Consider the following 18,287-nt stretch of genomic DNA (forward strand, 5'->3'; position numbering starts at 1 on the left):
CCCTTTCAAGACTTTGAATATATTTTTCCACTTTCTGGCCTGCAGTGTTTCTATAGAGAAATCAGCTGATAGCCTTATGGGGGTTCCCTTGTAATTAACTTTTCTTTCTCTCTTGCTGCCTTTAGAATTCTCTATCTTTAATTTTTGCCATTGTTAATATAATATGTTTTAGTGTAGGTCTGTTTGGGTTTGTCTTGCTTGGGACCTCTGTGCTTTCTGTATCTGGACATCTGTTTCCTTCTTTAGGTTTGGGAAGTTTTCAGCCATGATTTCTTCAAATACATTTGCAATCCCCCTTTCTCTTTCTTCTCCTTCTGAATTCCTATCATGTGCAGACTAGCCCCCTTTATGTTATCCCATAGGTCTCTTATAGTGCTTTCAGTTTTTTTTCATCTGGCTTTCTGTCTGCTCTTTTGATTGAGTAATTTCTGTTATTCTATCTTCCAGATCACTTATTTGGTCTTCTGCATTATTCATTCTGCTGCTCAGTGCCTTTAGCTCAGCTTTTGTCTCAGAAAATTAATTATTTAATTTTTCTTGTCATCTCCTTGTAGTTTCTAGGTCCTTTGTACAGCAATCGTCATTTCTTAATTCCTTAAGAAATTTGAAGATAGCTGTTCTTAATTCCTTAAGTATTTTCATTATTTCTTTTTTGAACCCAGTGTCTACTAGACTGAAGAAGTCTGTTTTATTGTGTGTTCCTACAGGGGCATTCTCCTGGTCTTTAAAAACTTATTGACCAGAGACATACTAATATGTCTTTTGTTACCCGAACATTATTGACCAGAGATGTTTCAGTGTTCACATAACAAATCACTGGCCACAGGCATTAGTTTCTGGAGAAATCCTCTGGTCAGTAGTGTATTAACTGGGAGTGGTTCCTCTGCTTCTTCATTGTGCTTATATTTCTCTTACTCCATGAGTTTAGGAGAAGCAGTTATTTTCCGTAGTCTTGGAGGGCTATTTATATGAGGGAGCATCCCTGCATAACTTGTGTGGGTTTAATATATTTTTGGTGTGAGGACTGTTTTTGGTTTGGGTGCTTGCCTTCCCTTTCCTTGGCATGTGTTGGCTGTTATCCCCTTGACAGGGAGTGTAGATGCAGATGTGGGCCCTCCTCGTGGAAGCATGTTTGATTCCAGTAGACTTCCTTTCCCTTTTTTCTCCTTTCCTTCCTTTCCCTTTCCCACCCTCCTTCCAGAGCAGCATGGAAGGTGGAGAGGAATAGTTCCAGATTATGGCACAGACTAGATATCAGCGTGCTTTCAGCACATCCCAACCCCAAGGAATTTAAATTCCACTCATAGCTGGGAAAATAGAGTTGTAAAAGGCTTTACCTAGCAAATTCCAGATTCTTGGTCCAACAGGCCATTCCAGTTTCTTGCTCCACTCTCTTAGTAGGTAGATTAGTTACAAGGGTGATGTCATCTGAACAAGCAGTCTTGGTAATAATAAGTCAATGCTTTAGTTAAGGCAAAGACAGAAATGAAATGAAAACTTAGGTTTCACACTTAAGGAAGACATAGAGTTTTAAAATGGAAGTGAAAAAAAAATTTAAAAATAAATAAATAAAAATTAAAAAAAAAATAAAATGGAAGTGAAGTCTGGCCTGACTTAGTTTTTCAGTAACTCAAAGAAGATTAAATATTTAAAGTTATCTTGTAATAACCTTTCATGAAGTATTAAGGGCCACAAAAAAAAAGCTGGGCGCTGAAGAATTGATGGTTTTGAACTGTGGTGTTGGAGAAGATTCTTGAGAGTCCCTTGGACTGCAAGGAGATCAAACCAGTCCACCGTAAAGGAAATCAGTCCTGGATATTTGTTGAAAGGGCTGAAGCTGAAGCTCCAATACTTTGGCCACCTGATGTGAAGAACTGACTCACTGGAAAAAACCCTGATGCTGGGAAAGATTGAAGGCAGGAGGAGAAAGGGGTGACAGAGGATGAGATGGTTGGATGGCATCACCAACTTGATGGACACGAGTTTGGGCAAGCTCTTGGAGTTGGTGATGGACAGGGAAGCCTGGCGTGCTGCAGTCAATGGGGTTGCAAAGAGTCAGACACAACTGAGTGACTGAACTGAGCTTAATGAAGTATAATATGTAAAAATACTAAGTCACTATGCTGTACACGTGAAACTGATATAATGTTGTAAATCGGCTATACTTTAATAAAAATAAATAAATAGGCTAAAATTGTTTTGGGGAAAGACCCTAATGTTGGGAAAGATTGAGGGCAGGAGAAGAAGGGGGCAACAGAGGATGAGATAGTTGGATGGCATCATTGATACAATGGACCTGAATTTGAGCAGACTCCTGGAGATCGTGAAGGACTGGGAAGTCTGACATACTGTAGTCCATGAGGCCGCAAACAGTTGGACATGACTTAGAAACTGAACAACAACAGCAAAATTTTTAAGTGGATATTTGCCCAGAGATACTTATCTCAGCTTTATTTATTTGAAGTATAGTTAAGTTACAATGTTGTGTTACTTGCTACTGTACAGCAGTGATTCCCATATATATTTATATGTGTATGTGTACATGTTCAGTTGCATCTGACTCTCTGTGACCCCGTGGTCTGCAGCCCTCCAGGCTTCTCTGTCCATGGAAATTTCCAGGCAAGAATACTGAAGTGAGTTGCCATTTCCTTCTCTAGGGGATCTTCTCAACCAGAGGATCAAACCTGCATCTCCTGCATTGACAGGAGGATTCTTGACCACTGAGCCACCTGGGAAGACCTTATGTATATGTGTGTGTGTGTGAGTGTGCACACGCATGCACATGCACATGTGCACACGCAAATTCTTTTTAAGATTCTTTTCCATTATATGTTTTTATACGCCACTGACTATAGTTATCTGTGGTGTACCATAGCACCTGTTGTTTATGTATTTATATATAGCAGTATGTATCTGTTAATCCCAAGCTCCTGATTTACCCTCCCCCCTACCCTTTCCTTTTGGTAACTGTAAGTTTGTTTTCTATCAACATTATTTATAATAGCAAGAAATAAGAAGTTGTTTCAATACACAACTCTAAGGAAATGGCAAACTAAATTGATACATACTCACCTCAGAATAGTATGCAGCCATTAAAAATTTTTTCTTCCAATTTTTAATGGCATGAGGAATAACTAATGGTGAAAAGTCTAGATGCAAAGTTTAAATGCTTTGATCTCAATTTTATAATGAAAAATAATACTTGCAGAAAATGATGGGATGGAAATATATCAAAATGTTAAGAATTAATCATTATCCTATATTAATGTTCTGTGAAAGCTGCTTAGCTTGTCATAAACACAGTTTTTTTTCTTCTATAAGCTAGGGATAAAAATACCTCCTGCAGCAACAATGAGGGTGAAGTGATAAAGCCTATGTGTAAATTGCCTTATAAACTGTACGACGTAATTTCATCCATTGTTTGGTGGTATCGTAAGCAGTGGTGGTGGTAGAACTCATTGCTAGGAAATAATTATATATTCTGTACCATTTTAATAAGAGTTTTATGATAATGTTTGATTCTTCTCCCATTTCCATTTCTTGGTATTAAAAATGAAGATAGACAAAGGAAATTGCTTTAAAAGCATCATTTCTAGATTTAGGACAAATCAGAGTTGAAAAACAAACTTTTTCTTTTCAGTCCCTCTCCTAGTGAAATGGTGGATCAGGTATTATCAATAGAAAATACACTGTGTAAAACCCTCCAACACGTTAAAAATTGTTATGCATTTTAACTCACAGACCTGGATTTAGAAATCAGGAAATAAAACTGTTTCTCTGCTGAACTCAAAAGCCGTACTTCATATATGGTTTAAAACCTTAGTAATACTGAAAGGAACAATTGTTGGAGTTAAATGCGCTTTTGAAAAATGTCCCAGACACAGCAATGAATTGAGCCTCAAAACTCTCTGCACAGATGCCAATGTATGCACAAACATTTTAAAATCTTGTTTAGCATGACACAGGCCATTTCTCTAGAATTTGGCTTGAGAATGAAAATGTAATGCTCATGGGACTTCCTTGGTGGTCCAGTGGCTAAGACTCTGAGCTCCCAATTCAGGGGACCCAGGTTCAATCCCTGATCAGAGAACTAGATCCCATGTGCTGCAACTCAGAGCCGGTGTAGCCAAATAAGCAAGTAAATAATATCAATAATAATGTTCATAAAACACCCCAAATATATGTGCCTTGTTGCTTTTTGGAGTGCTTACTCAATGATTAAATACCAACTAAAAAGTCTTAGATTTGTGTATTTGTTATGATTCACAGAACCCATTCCTACAAATGTGCCTGTTGGAGACTTCTAGCCTCTCAAGTCTGATTTAAGACAGGTAGTGCTCTCATAGGACCAATAAGAAATCCTAGGTTCTAATCAACTATTAAATCTATTTGAGCCTTTGTTTTCTCATCTGTAAAATGGGGGGAGGGGCATAAAAATAGTACCTACCCCATAAGGAACTTACAATGAAATAAGGTTACATTCATATAAAGACTTTAGTACATAACAAGTTCTCAAACATTAGGTGTTTTTACTAAAATGATGAATGCCTTTTCCACTATTCCAAGCCCAAGTGTTTCAGACAAAACCCAGACAGAATGCATGGGTGAATACTCAGGGGAGATGGAGTTTGTGGCTCGAATTTTAGATATCTGTCATTGAATAATGTGCCTTTTTTAGTTTATTTGCTTATTTTTTAGTTATTCTTAAGCCCATCTTTGAGAAGATGGTGCTTGGGGATGTTGAGGGACTTTTTATTGTCTTGAAGATGTTTTTCTTCCCCGTGTCACAAATAACAATTTTTTCTATGAAGTCAAAGAGAAATTGTCAAACCTCAGCAATGGAAGAAGAAAGACACTGTCTACCTATATCCTTGCATGAAAACTACTCCTTGACACAGGTTGAGCAGGGTGCCAGGAGCCAGTTGGACAAGGCTGAACCATGACCCTCAGCAGACAGGGACAAAGTGATATCAGGTCTCCTGCCTGTCTTCCCCACCACCCCTTCTATCAGCTGCTTGGAATCCAAATGTCTATCTTGTTTTTCGTTGATGACTTGGCTGGAGATTCCTAGAGCAGTTACCTCTAGAGCTGGCAGCCCTCTTTGAGAACACAGGAAAAGGAGAGCGAGGTGGAACTGGGGACAAAACCCAGCCCAGCGCACAGGATGCCCATGCAGGGGGCTGTGGTAGAGTCTTTTCTGTAGTCTTCCTGTGGCCTCTTGTTCCTTTGAATTCTTGCTGTGGCAGAAAACACCACAAAGCCCCTTAAACTTGTAGCTTGGGAATGCCTCTGTGGTGTTCAAAAAAAAAGTGTCACAGTTTTCAGCCTCGTGCGTGTGGCTGGATGGGTAACTTGTCTCGGTGCATCACACCTCAGGGTCTGCTCAAATTTTTCCTTTCAAGGCTGCTGGGTTTGAACCTCATCTCCTCATTCATGTACTAAGTACTACAGTATTTACTACTGAAAAAAGAGCCATGTGTAAGTGGACCTGCGCAGCTCAAACCCATGTAATTCAAGGGTTGACTGTACTTCATAAATGCTGGGTGCTATTATCTGATTTTTTTCACATTTATTCTAAATTTAAGGGATGTATTTAAATGATGTATCTATTCTGGTGCTCCACAAGTTCATGGAAATGTTGAAACTTTGATGTAAAAAAAATTAATCAATGAAATATTTCAAGTACAGTCTGATGAGAGTGCTAAACAATTTCAGTTTTGTTTACAAAGAAAACATGAGTCTAAAGGGTGACTTAATTCCTTATTCTTAGAAAAATGGCAGGATGGTGTTGGATGTTTGGTAGTTCCCTTCTTTCCCTCTATCCCTGGGGATAAAATCACAGGTTCTGGACCTCAATTTGATCAAGACATTTTAGAAACAAAATGATTTAGGACCAAGTAGACTGTGAGATATAGGAATGGGGAGCTGGAAAATGTTGTACGGGTTTCTGCCCTTAAGCCTCCTCCCAGGGGGAAGGGTCATCTCCCTTGCAGGGCAGGGACACAGCTCTGTTACCTCAAGCAGGGACTCTCTTTCACTGTCCCCGCCCCTGGTCCCCATTCACTGTCCCTGCCAAGTGTCCTCTGAAGGTGTTGTGTTTCTACTTGTTGCTTGATAATGAGTAAAAAGTATTCCAAAACCTTCCTCCTTTATGTTCTCCTTGGTTGCAAAGGAAGGAGGGAGTGGTCCCCACCCCTACCCCCACCATTCCATATATGATAAACACACCTAAATGTGTTCCTCCATCATGGAAAGGAAGTCTTGGTGGGGAGGAAGGGAGGGGCTCTGTATGGCTGCCGCTGAATGATGTGCTGGTGGGGGTGGGGAGGAACCGTACTGGGACACAACCATTTCCCACAGAAAGTGCACTTTCCCCATCACTCTACCTCTGGCTCCCTTGCTCCACCCCAGCCATGTCACTCTAGCACAGGGATCCCCAGCCTCCAATATCTAATGCCTGATGATCCGAGGTGCAGCTAATGTACTAATCATAGAAATAAAGTGTGATAAATGTAATGCACTTGAATCATCCCAAAACCATCCTCCCTCCCCACCACCTTCCATGGAAAAATTGTCTTCCACGAAATTGCTTTCTGGTGCCAAAAAGGTTGGAGACTGCTGCTGTAGCACACCAATTTGTCTCCTCAGCCCCTGAAGGAGACCTCTCAATGGCATCTGCCAAGGCTGCAGTATACTGGTTAAACTGCATGCGGGTGCCTGGGCAACAGTGTATGTGAGGGTAAAATCCAGCTTAGAGTTCTGCTCACTAAGCTGTGAGCCGTGGTGCAGGGCTGGGTCTGCCTAAAGGAAGGGGCATCTTTTTCCAATTTGCACAGAGAGCTAGGACTGATACCTAATCCGGATACCTAATCCGAGCCCTCCTCTTATCAGCCTCTGGGTTGCTACTGAATTCTTTAGAGATTGTCTTCCATGGTTACCACCTCCAGGATCCCATGGGAGCTGTAAAATACTCAAGAGAGGATGTGGGGCCACATTGATTGCCAGGGACCAGGAAGGAGGTGGTTCCTTATTTCATTTGCTGCATTGGGTGCCCTCTGTGGGCAGGCGTGGTGCTGGGTGCTGGGAATGTATTAATATTAATACATCCAGCCATAGACATGGGCTTGCCTTCAAGACCCACGTACAGAGAAGTGCAGCATCCATAGTAATGGCTGCAGGCGCAGGGTGCCCAGGGCCCACAGAGCAGGTGACCCCAACATGCTCGAGGGACAGGAACACTTCCCTAAAGGAGGTGGACCTGAGCAGGGTCTTCCAGGATGCATAGGAGCTGACTGGGTCCTCTTCTCTGGAGTAGTAGCTATTGTGCCAATGGAACCTGACCGGAAATTGCTATGCCGAGCTAAGGTCCACTTTGAGAAGCCCAGCAAGTCTGCAGCACATCTGCCTCTATCACTAGGCTCCTTACACTGGAGAGAAAGTAGGTCTGCAGATTTTAAACTTTGAAAATTCATTATTTGCAAAAGAGTACAATGCCAATCATTCTGTTTTTCCTTGGGGGTTATATTCTGGGTTTTTAAATGATTATGTTCCAAGTTAGTGGCCCCAGCAAGCTTTTTAGCCCACTGCTGTGTCACACCATGCTAAGTTTGTTTTCTTTTTTTTCCCTCCTCTCTCAGATACTTACTGGAGCAAGACTTCCCAGGCATGAGGATTGGGCCAGAGCCCACCACTGACTCCTTCATCGCTGTGATGTATGGGGAAACCGAGGGCAACACCCCAGGGAACGCTTTAGTCGTGGACCCCAAAAAGCCCTTTCGAAAGCTTGGTCGCTTTGGAAATGCCTTCCTCAATCGGTAAGGACCGGCAGACTGCCATCTTTGGACCAGTTGTTTAAAGCTGTTCTTTGAATCCTTGTCAGTTATGTGTAAAAGTTCAAAACCAGAAAAACAGAATATGTGTATTCTGAAAGAGAGAAGTTATAAGAAAATACGCTTATCATATTCAAATATTGGGGAGATTCTCTTAGGAAGTGATCATTTATACCTACCCTGGGTGGCTTCAGAGGGCAGAGCCAAGGCCCAGGATTGGACATTACAGGGCCGCACAGTATAAGGAACAAATTTCTAATAATCTGAACCTCACGGGAAAGGATCAGGTTGCCTTGTGGGGTAGTGAGCTGCCTGTGCTGGCCACATTACATGGTGGCTGGATGGCTAACTCTCAGGCATTGTGTGCCAGGACCTCCTACACAGAGAACTAAGCCCAGAGGGCCACTGACGTTCTCCTGACACCCAGATTTAATCCTGGTTATTCCAGGACCAGTCACCCCACCTCGCTGGGTGTCTCTTTGGCTTCTCAGTCCCGTGCTTTGAGCTGCATCCTCATTCATTAGAGCCAGGCAGGGGAAACAGAGGCAGAACAGCCCAACATTACGTTTGTTGCATGGTCATTATTTCGCAGAGGTGAGGTTGTAGGATAGCTGAGGCTCTGTCTGGATTGCAGCAGTGTTGTATTTGTACTGCCTTTCTCCAGAGTTCCCAAGACGCAGTGAGGTCCAGGACCGAGGACAAGCCAGCGGGTTCTCTGGGACACAGCTCTGCACTTTCAGGCACCATCTGCTCCTACCACCCCCTCCTTCTTCCTTTTTGTCACTCCAAGCCTATTTTTTTAAAACCCGTTTCTCTTTCTTCTTTCTTGAGTTCCCCTCACTCCCCCATTTCCCTCTTTTATGAGTCTACCACCTGAGTCTCTTTAGTTGCAGGGAGTGGGCTATGGGAGGTTCAGAACCAGGGAGTGGTCTTCCAAACGCCTTTAGGGAGACATGGAACTAGAGATGACAGATGAAAGACTTGAAACTACACTTCTGCTTTTTAGATTAAAAAAAAAAAAGCGGAAAAGATCCTCCCAGCTGACAGCTGTTCTCCCAGAGGCTGAGAGTTGCGCCTGATTGCACAACTCCAGGGAGTGCCATTCACAAGGACCATGGAATGAATGATGTGCCAGAGTGCTGTGCGGTGGCTCTGCCAAGAGTGGCCCAGGCAACCTCCACAGGTGCCCTCTGTGAAAAACTCAACTCTCTGGGGATCGGTACTCTCCCCTAAGAGCTAATTTATGCTCCCAGAGCAAATCGAAGAAGGCGTCCAAGTGGCAGCAAGAGAACTTGGCAGCAGATTAAATAGAAATATACAGATGATGTAGATGGAGTCACAGAGAAATTCCATCTTGTTGCTGACGGTGACTGACAGAACACTCTCCAGATGATTTTTTCCACTTTAAGAGTTTCTCCTCTAGAAGAAGAACGCTTCTCAACCCCAGAGCAACCTTGCTTGGCACCACCCTGTCTCCTTGTAGGAAAAGTAGGGGTTGAGCCGTGGAGGGAGAACCCCAGGGGTCTCTCAGGACGAGTGGATCACAGCTGCGGGGGAGTGGGACTAGAAGCTCCCCCAGCAGGGCCTCCCAGGGGCCATGGTCTCGGGGCAGGCAACAGCCAGGTTTCCTGTCCCAGAACTGGCCCTGGAAGATTCCAGAGGCCCTGACAAGTGCGGGGCACAGGATCCTTCTCCGTGAAAGTCTACCTGGAATCCTTTGGTTCCATTGCTACTGTCCTTAGTCTTACTCTCTTTTTGCCTGACAAAGACTTAAGAAAGAAATAAGCTGCCACCTTTTTCAAATTCCCATTTTATAAAGTCTCTATTCACAAGGGAAAAACAAGGGAGAATGGCTGTTGGCTTTATTTTGGCAGATGATTTACTTCCCTAACATATTTATTTTTTCTCAAATCACAAGTGTATAGCAGATGAGTATGGAAAAGAAGCTTTCAGGAAAGATTCTGAATGACAAGATTCTTTATCTCAGAATTTAAAACTTGCTGAACATAATCCACCCATCAAGTGTTAATTGAATTCAGAATACACAGAAAAAGAATAGCGAATAATTATATGGCATTTACTATCTGTCTAAACTTTACTGGTGAATTAGCTCTAAATTCTCACAAAAATCCTGTGACATAGCTGCGGCTATTTTCCCCAATGTAAAGAGAAGAAATTGAGACATAGAGGCCCATTTAGCTTCCACGGGGCCACTTGACTGATAAGTGGCAGTTCTGGGATTGGAACCCAAGCCGTCTGGCCGAGGCCTGCTAGTGACCACTGTGCTCAGCAGCCAAACGGGAGGACATTGATCCGAGAATCACTGTCTTCTCTCCTCTATCTAACATTCAAGGCTGTCCTTTATATAGCCCACCAACAATGATAACGATTATAATAACAATGTCCCAAATGTGTTGTTCAGTCACTAAGTTGTGTCCGACTCTTTGCAACCCCTTGGACTGCAGCACGCCAGGCTTTCCTGTCCTTCACTATCTCTCAGAGTTTGCTCAGACTCATGTCCATTAAGTCGGTGATGCCATCCAACCATCTCATCCTCTGTTGCCTCCTTCTCCTCCAGCTTCAATCTTTCCCAGCACTGGGGTCGTTTCCAATCAGTTGGGTCTTTGCATCAGGTGGCCAAAGTATTGGAGCTTCAACATCAGTCCTTCCAATGAATATTCAGGGACCCAAAATCATTGATTAATAATTTCACATACACCTTCTTTTCATGGCTAATAAAATGGATGATACTGGGGCCATTTTACAGGTGAGAAAATTGAGAGTAAAGAAGTAAAATGACTTGCTCAAGAAAAGGCAGAGACAGGGCTAGAATTCAGGTTCCCTCTTCCCTTTTGTCTACCACCCTGCACCTCACAAAACACCAGCAAAGACGAGTTTCTGTCCTTCTAGCCACCTGGTGGCTATGTATACATGAGGCTCACATGTCAGGGATGTGTGTGTATGCTCAGCCACTCAGTTGTGTCCAACTCTGGACTATAACCCACCAGGCACTTCTGTTATTGGGATTGTCCCAGCAAGAATATTGGAGTGGGTTGCCATTTCCTCCTCCAGGGGATCTTCCTGAACCAGGAATTGAACCCGAGTCTCTTGCATCTCTTGCATTGGCAGGCAGATTCTTTATCACTGAGTTACCTGAGAAACCTGTCATGGATGTACCCCCTGGAAATTAATAGTGTATTTAAGAGTAAATAGCCTGATTAAGTTGTATGTATACATGACAGTGCTGCTATTTTACCTAGTACTGGCATAAAGAAGAGAGTCACTTAGTATGGTGTGCTCAGACTGTATACATAATTATAGCATCCCTTTGGGAACAGCAGCAGGCATGGCTCTAAAGGCAGGCAAACTTATTTTTACTTAGCATACTTTATGGGAACTAGGTAAAAAACCAGACTTCACAGAAAATAGATTCGGTTGTCTGCTATGAAGAACTTTCACCCCCTACTTCACTGAGCAACCACTGATTCCACCACCTCCACAGGATAGGTCTCATTATTCTGGCCCTCCCATTACAGGGCTTGGGCATCTGCCCCTTGGGGCATCTTTAAAAGAGTTTGGTTCTTTGTAAGATGGTACCAGCCTGGAAGCATTAAGCAAACCAGTGGAACTGAGCCTCAATCTCTAATGCTGGTTTCTAGGAAAGTTTTCAGTGGGCTTCTGAGAAATGAAGACAAATTCCCCCAAAGACAGTTTTGAATTATAGAAATGTCATACTTGAATGGATCCCCAGGTGGTGCAGTGGTAAAGAATCCACTTGCAATGCAGGAGACACAAGAGCCGAGGGTTCTATCCCTGGGTCAGGAAGATCCCCTGGAGGAGGAGATGGCAACCCACTGCAGTAATCTTGCCTGGAAAATCCCACGGACAGAGGAGCCCCGTGGGCTACAGTCCATGGGGTGGCAAAGAGTTGGACACGACTAAGCACAAGCACACATACTTGAACAATGAAAAGAAGTTGCATCTAGAACAAAGAGTTCTAAAATACCTTAATGAGACATTCTGAGACTTCACCATTCTGCTTTACTTTAGAAGAAAATTCCACAGGCAAGCGTGTCTCGGAGTTGCTCCAAGGGAGTGTGGTTCTTTAGGTTTCAAAGTCTGTTGTCACATCACAGTCTGTTCCACATCACGGAGGAGGGGACACCTCAACAGCACATTGAGGGCACAAGTCCTGGGAGACATGGCATGTTTTGGTTAGTTGAAGAAAGGGCAGGAGTTGGTGAGTTGGTCTCTGACCTTTCTTCCTACATTTGGATTAGTTATTTTATTTTCCCTCAATCTACTTTTCAGAAAATGGTGGTCTTTTTTTTTTTTTTTTTAATCCAGATAGCTACAGGCATCATTTTCTGTTTAGGAGCTAGTGTAATTTTAAACTGTCACATTCCACAGAAGAAGTTCCTAATCTCATTTACTTCTCCAGTTTCTCATTCTAAAATAACTCATCACTGGCCCTAAGGGATTGAAATTTTGAAACTTCCGTCTAAGTTGAAGGAATCTGAACAGTACTTCCAGTGCTCCTGTTATTTTAGCCAGGCCTGATGGGGGTGACAGTGTGATCAAAACACAAAAAACAGCCAGTCTTGAATTTGCAAAATGGCTTAGCAATAATAGAACACATATGTGTCTTTTTGTACTTATACTCTGTTTGTTACCTCTGTGCTTTTGATTAAGTGAGACATCATTAAATGGACTTTTTAAAGACTATGAATATTGCACGGTCACTTAGTACTGCTGGGAATTTTTTTTAAAAGCTGACTTAATACAAGTAAACAGCATCGGTCCAGACACATGCTGACTCCACCAGATAATTTAGCTGCAGAGATTAAGGAAAATAGGCTCTTGCCAAGAATCACTCTCGATTCATTAGCAAAACTGTGTGTGTTGTTTTTTTTTAAGCTGAGAGAGTAACTGGTTTGGGGAGCAGGGTTTTGTTTTGTTTTGGGTGGTGTGTTTTTCCCTAATAAACTCTCTGAAGCCCATCCTATTAACCTTTATCCTCAGGATTTGCGATGGCTCTTACGTCATTAAGCCATTGTTCTTTACCGGCCGCTGCCTGCACAGCCCTGGTCCTGTCATCCCAGAAAACCAGTTTTCCCCCCTGTGGTGGTTGGGAGAGGGAGACCTGATATAGAAAAGGCCACGTGGGGGTTGAGCTGCATGGGATTGCCCATGTTCAACCATCTTTTACTCTCAAAAGTGGTAATTCCATAAGACTCGACCAAAGGGGTAACCACAGGCTTTTTATAGTCTGGTTGTGAAATTAAATTCCTCCTGGGCAGTGGAAGTTTAGATCAGGCCTTTGTGGTAGGACCATGTGATAATAATTTCTCCATGTTAGTTGTCAAGGCCTTTTTGCACTCTGGGTGCTATTCACTGCCAATTTAGGAAGTATTTCATCTCTCTGATTTTGCTCTTATCAGTAAAGTGAGCCTGGGCAGGAACAGTGTCCTACTCTCTTCCATGGTAAACCTAGGTGAACCTAAAGGACTGCCTGGGAGTCCTCAGGCCAACAGAGTTGCTCAGACCTGACTGAGGTCACAGGGTGAGTGAGAAAAAAGAGGTTAAGAACCGGATCTTTTGCCTCCCAGTCACTGCTCCACCCTCCACTAGTAAATTGAGGGCAAGTCCCACAAAAGGGGCCTCTTTGGTGGAGTTCCAGGGCTGTGGCACATCACTTCTCTGTTCTAGGATGCTGCCCTCTGTGTGATAAAAGATACACAGTGCTGACTCAAATGCATGAAATGGCAACAGCAGCCTAACTGCCAGGTCTACATCCTAGCTCTGTCAGCTACCAGCTATGTGACTTGGCAAGTTATGGCATGTGACCCCTCTGTGCCCCTGCTGGGGAGGAAAAAATTTTCCTCTACCCTTCTAGGTTCATCTGGCTGGTCTAAGAATTAAGTTGACTTAAGACAGGTTAACAGGAGAAAATCAAACAAAACTTTAATTATGTATATACATGAGAGAGACCCAGGAAAACGGAGTAACTCCCCCAAATGGCTGAAGCCCTTCCCTTTCTAAATACCATCTCCAGTTAAAGACAGAGGAGAATGTTGGAGGCAGTGGTTTGGAATCTCATGGGGAAGAGGAAGGCAGTTGACATGGAGCTGGAAAAACAAATGTTTGGTAAACAAATGTTTGCTGGCCTGTGCAGAGACAATGGGACACAGTGAGGAGTTTTAATAAATAAAACTGTGCAAGGTTCCTATCGCCTCACCTCGTTGATACTATATTTATCTCTGGTGACAGCTCCCTTCCTGGAACAGATTCTCTGTCTGCTTTCCCTAGGCAGTTAGAAGGGAGGTCAGAGATGCTTCCTGAGTTCAGGGGGCCTTAAAAATAATTAGCCTAAATTAATCTTCATGCCAGTGAGACATATTTTTGGGGTGGCCGCATTTGCCCCCTTTGACCCTAGTCTTGTCCTTTGTAAAATGGAGATGTACAGCCCCACTGCTGAGGGTTGTGGCCAGGATTGAGTGAGTTAATGTGAGTTCATGGAAAGTACTCAGGACAGTGCCTGGCACATAGTAAGTGGTCAGTGATGTTTGTGCCATTTGATGATTGCTGCGGCTACTGGGTATCGCTGCACTGGAAATGGAATCGCTATTAAGCTACTGCCTGGCTCTTTTAAAATGCTGATCACTGGATTGGAATGTTAGTGTTTGGAGGCAACTTTTAAGAACCAGAACCCCCCTTCTGTGCTGTCTTACAGTGTGACCAGACTCTTAGCCCCTGGCCTGAGACCTTACAGCTGGGCCAATCCTTTATGCACCCCGTCTTTACTGCCACTCAGCCTTCCTTGGTTGAAGGGGTGACAGCCAATGGGGGTCCTGTAGGTTTGATCCCTTCCTTCTCTCCTTTTATCAGAAAATAAGATAGACCAACCCTGGATGAGGGACATACTTCATAAAGCTTATGTGAGGCTCTTGGGATTAACTGGCTGCATGTTTCACATGAAATGTACAAGACAAGGCAAGTCCGGAAGAAGTAGGAAATCCATCCCAGGACAGCAAATCCTGTGCTTGGAAACATTTCAGGAGACACATATCAGTGGGAAAGGCCTGACCCAAGGCTGGCTGTGTTATACCCGATAAATAACCCACGTTTCACCTTCCTTTCATGTTCCATGAAAGGAAGACCAGATTGTTCTAGCAGCATTGCATTAGGGTTTTTTCTGATTATAGTATAACTATTTAAGAAAACATGAATATAGTTCTAGCCCTTAGAGTGTGGGCTGTGCTCCCACATGAGGGTCTTGAAAGCTAATTTGTGCTCTGTGCTCCTTGGCCCACCTCCCCAAGCTGCCCCCCAGTGCATACTGGGCAGGGCTATGCAAAGTTCAACTTTGCACATTCAACCCTCGTCACCCTATTTGGGGTGCCCCTGGAGAGCACCCTCCTCCTCCTCTTCCCCTACCTCTTCTTTTCCACCCCCTCTTGTCTGCAGTCATCCTTCCTGGCCCCGGGCCTGCTTTCTTACATGTTGTGTGGTGATGTCACCACATCCGACTGTCTTGTTTTGTGGCTCACACGTTTTGGCTCTGCTGTTGCATCAGGAGGCATGTGAGTTGTTAAAGCTTTGTCTCTGCACTGCATAGAGGGCCTGGTGGTTTATAAATTTTGAATCCCTCTGTTAACTTCACATGAGAATCCAGGGCTTTTGTGTTTTGGGAAAATTGATATTTAGTGTGAGCTTGTGGTCTGGGAAAAAGGTTAACCTCTCACAGAAGTACTTTTTGCGAAATAGTTTTATATGTCCAGTGTTCTTAGCATCACCAGGTGTCTTGAGCTATCTGATAAAAAGGATGGGACTGTGATAAGAGACCAGATTACCCACAAGAAATTCGGTCTACCACAGATATGCTCAGAATTCTGTTTCTACCCGAGTTCTAGAGACACAAATATGGCATTTTTTTCTCTGTGAACTTAGAGAAGTTAGTGATCCCAGTGCACTTTACTCTCACAGATCTGTCTGAGTGTTGGACAGTGGGGTTTATAAAAGTGGAGGGACAGGAGAAAATCAGAAATGAGGGGCTTCACATAAATGAAATTGACCCCTTGTTTTTTTAATGTTATGAAGTTTTTATTTTAGGGGTTAAGTTCAACTCAACTGACATCAGAAATATTAGGCTGCAGTCCTCAGCCAGCCACCCATTAGAGGCATGGCCTCACATGTCATAACTGCACTGTACTTCAACATTTCCAGCTGTAAAATGATCATAGTCATCATTCTGACATCTTCCTGGGCTAACTTGAAAAAGTGGGAAAGAGTGTCTGAGAAACTTGTCCTGAGCACCTTGAACAAAAGTTCACTTGCTGTGTCAGTGATCCCATCTCATGCTCAGGGCTCCCGACCCTGAGCTGTGAGGGGGCTGTGCTGTCCACACTTGGGCTGGGACGGCTGGGCAGGCCTCCCTCTCGTGCATTCCCAGCATGTTTACATGCTGAGTAATCCCACCAGTTCCACTGAATGGAAGAATTGAGTTTTCCCCAAGGATTTTCGAGCCTTCTGCCTACACAGACCCTGAAGTTAGCCATTTACAATACAGGAAAAGGAGAGACACTCTGCAGTTTCTGGCTTAAAACATACACAATTCCTAACAGAGATCCCCCTGGGTTGCCTGGAGTGGAAGTAACAGAGCATTTCCCTCTGGTGCTCTGGAGTTACACAGTGTCAAAGCTAAAAGAGCCTCTCCAGCCTCTGGCAAGTGTCTGTATTTGCATGTGATGAAACTGAGGCCCAGTTCCCTGGGGAAGCCCTTGTCCAGGGTCCAAGCAGGTTATTGGCCTGAACCCAGGTCTGCTGACCCTCAGGCTGTGGTTTTCCTGCCATTTCACTCTGCTTCCAAGGCCTACACCAGGGCAGCTGATTGGAAGCATGGCAGAGGGATTGGGATGAGGAGGAGGAGGTGGTATCAGGGAGGTGATGGACAACGAAGGCAGCTTGGAGATGCCTGGCCAGGGCCCTGCTGACAGCTGCCCTTTTGTCTGTTCTTAGCACACCAAAGCACCTGGAGGATTTGGGGTGTTGCCCATTGGAGCTTGCCACACCCTGAGCCTGGAGCCATAGCATGGGCCCTGGGGCACCAGTACCCAGGGTGCCCTAGTACCTCTGCTGGCACACTGGGGAATGGGCACGGACTGGACAAGGCTCAGGACACTCCAGCCGAGTGAGGCAGTGACCCTGAAGGAAGCATGGGATTCCCTGGGAGGAGAAGCCCAGGACGCTTGTCTGAAGAGCAGCATAGAGGAGAGACAGGTGGGGCTGAGGGACTTTGCCATCACACTGACTCCAAAGAGAGGAGAGGCCAGGAGAGGCCAAGGAGATATGAGATTAGAGCAATCTGCAATAAACAGGCTCTGATCCCAACTTTGATTCCTTTCTTCCAGATTTATGTGCTCCCAGCTGCCCAATGAGGTCCTGAAGAGCATCAGCATAATCGACAGCCCTGGCATCCTGTCTGGAGAGAAACAGCGCATCAGCCGAGGTCAGTGCTTGCCCCGCCCATCCAAGTCCCCCCACCCCCACCCCCACCCCCAGGGCTGACTAAGTCTCTCTGTGATGTCAGCAGAGGATTTTTGCCCCTATTTAATTCCTTTAAGTATTGTCATCTTCTGTTAGTACCTGCCTCACATAAATCTTCAGACTTTAAGAGGAGGCCTGTCACTTGCTAACCACTCACTTGGACACATAACAAGAAATAAAGGTGGCCAACCAGTCACCCCAAGGGAGAGAGCCCTCCCTGCTGCTCTACTTCCCCAGAATACTGGCACACCTTCTACCCCAGTTGCCTCCGCAGCAGCCTTCCATTGAATGAGGCTTTATTGGTATTAGTATATATTTGGCACCAGACGCTGTAATGCACACTGGGGATGTGGAAAAAACAGATGCAGTTTCTGGCCTGGAGGATCTTGTCTTCTAATGAGGAAGATGGATATTAGTTATTTTATCACAGAAATAAATAGAAAACAAGAGTCGGAATAATCATTCTATGATGGGAATTGTCTGTCAGGCTGTAAGGGGGATATCTGGCCTTGGGTTGTTGGGAAAGGCTCTCCAGAGGAGACATTGGAGCTGGAACCCAGGGGATGAATTGGAATCACCTAAGGGAAGCTCTGGGCTTCCCAGGTGGTGCTAGCGGTAAACCTGCCTGCCCGTGCAGGAGACATAAGAGGCATGGGTTCGATCTGTGGGTTGGAAAGATCCCTTGGAGGAGGGCATGGCAACCTACTCCAGTATTCTTGCCTGGAGAATACTGTGGACAGAGGAGCCTGGTGGACTACAGTCCATAGGGTCACACAGAGTCAGACACAACGAAAGTTACTTAGCACGTACATGGATGGGAAAGGAGAGATGGTGAGGCATTCAAAGGAAATCTGTAAGGAAATCTGTGAAAGACAGAAAATGCTTGTAAAGAACAGTGACATCTGGGCTTCT

The 18,287-nt window shown here is 44.3% G+C and overlaps 1 protein-coding gene across 1 annotated transcript in view; it reads left to right on the forward strand.

Moving 5' to 3' along the window:
* EHD4 (EH domain containing 4) overlaps window positions 1-18,287 on the forward strand; it is an 84,921-nt gene that overhangs the window by 15,140 nt on the left and 51,494 nt on the right. Inside the window, exons 2-3 of the mRNA XM_061157488.1 lie at window positions 7,638-7,814; window positions 17,240-17,337. Coding sequence (XP_061013471.1) covers window positions 7,638-7,814; window positions 17,240-17,337 — 275 coding nt within the window. The remainder of the gene's footprint in view (window positions 1-7,637; window positions 7,815-17,239; window positions 17,338-18,287) is intronic.

This window comes from Dama dama, chromosome 12, assembly GCF_033118175.1.
Source record: "Dama dama isolate Ldn47 chromosome 12, ASM3311817v1, whole genome shotgun sequence".
Classification (NCBI taxonomy): domain Eukaryota; kingdom Metazoa; phylum Chordata; class Mammalia; order Artiodactyla; family Cervidae; genus Dama; species Dama dama.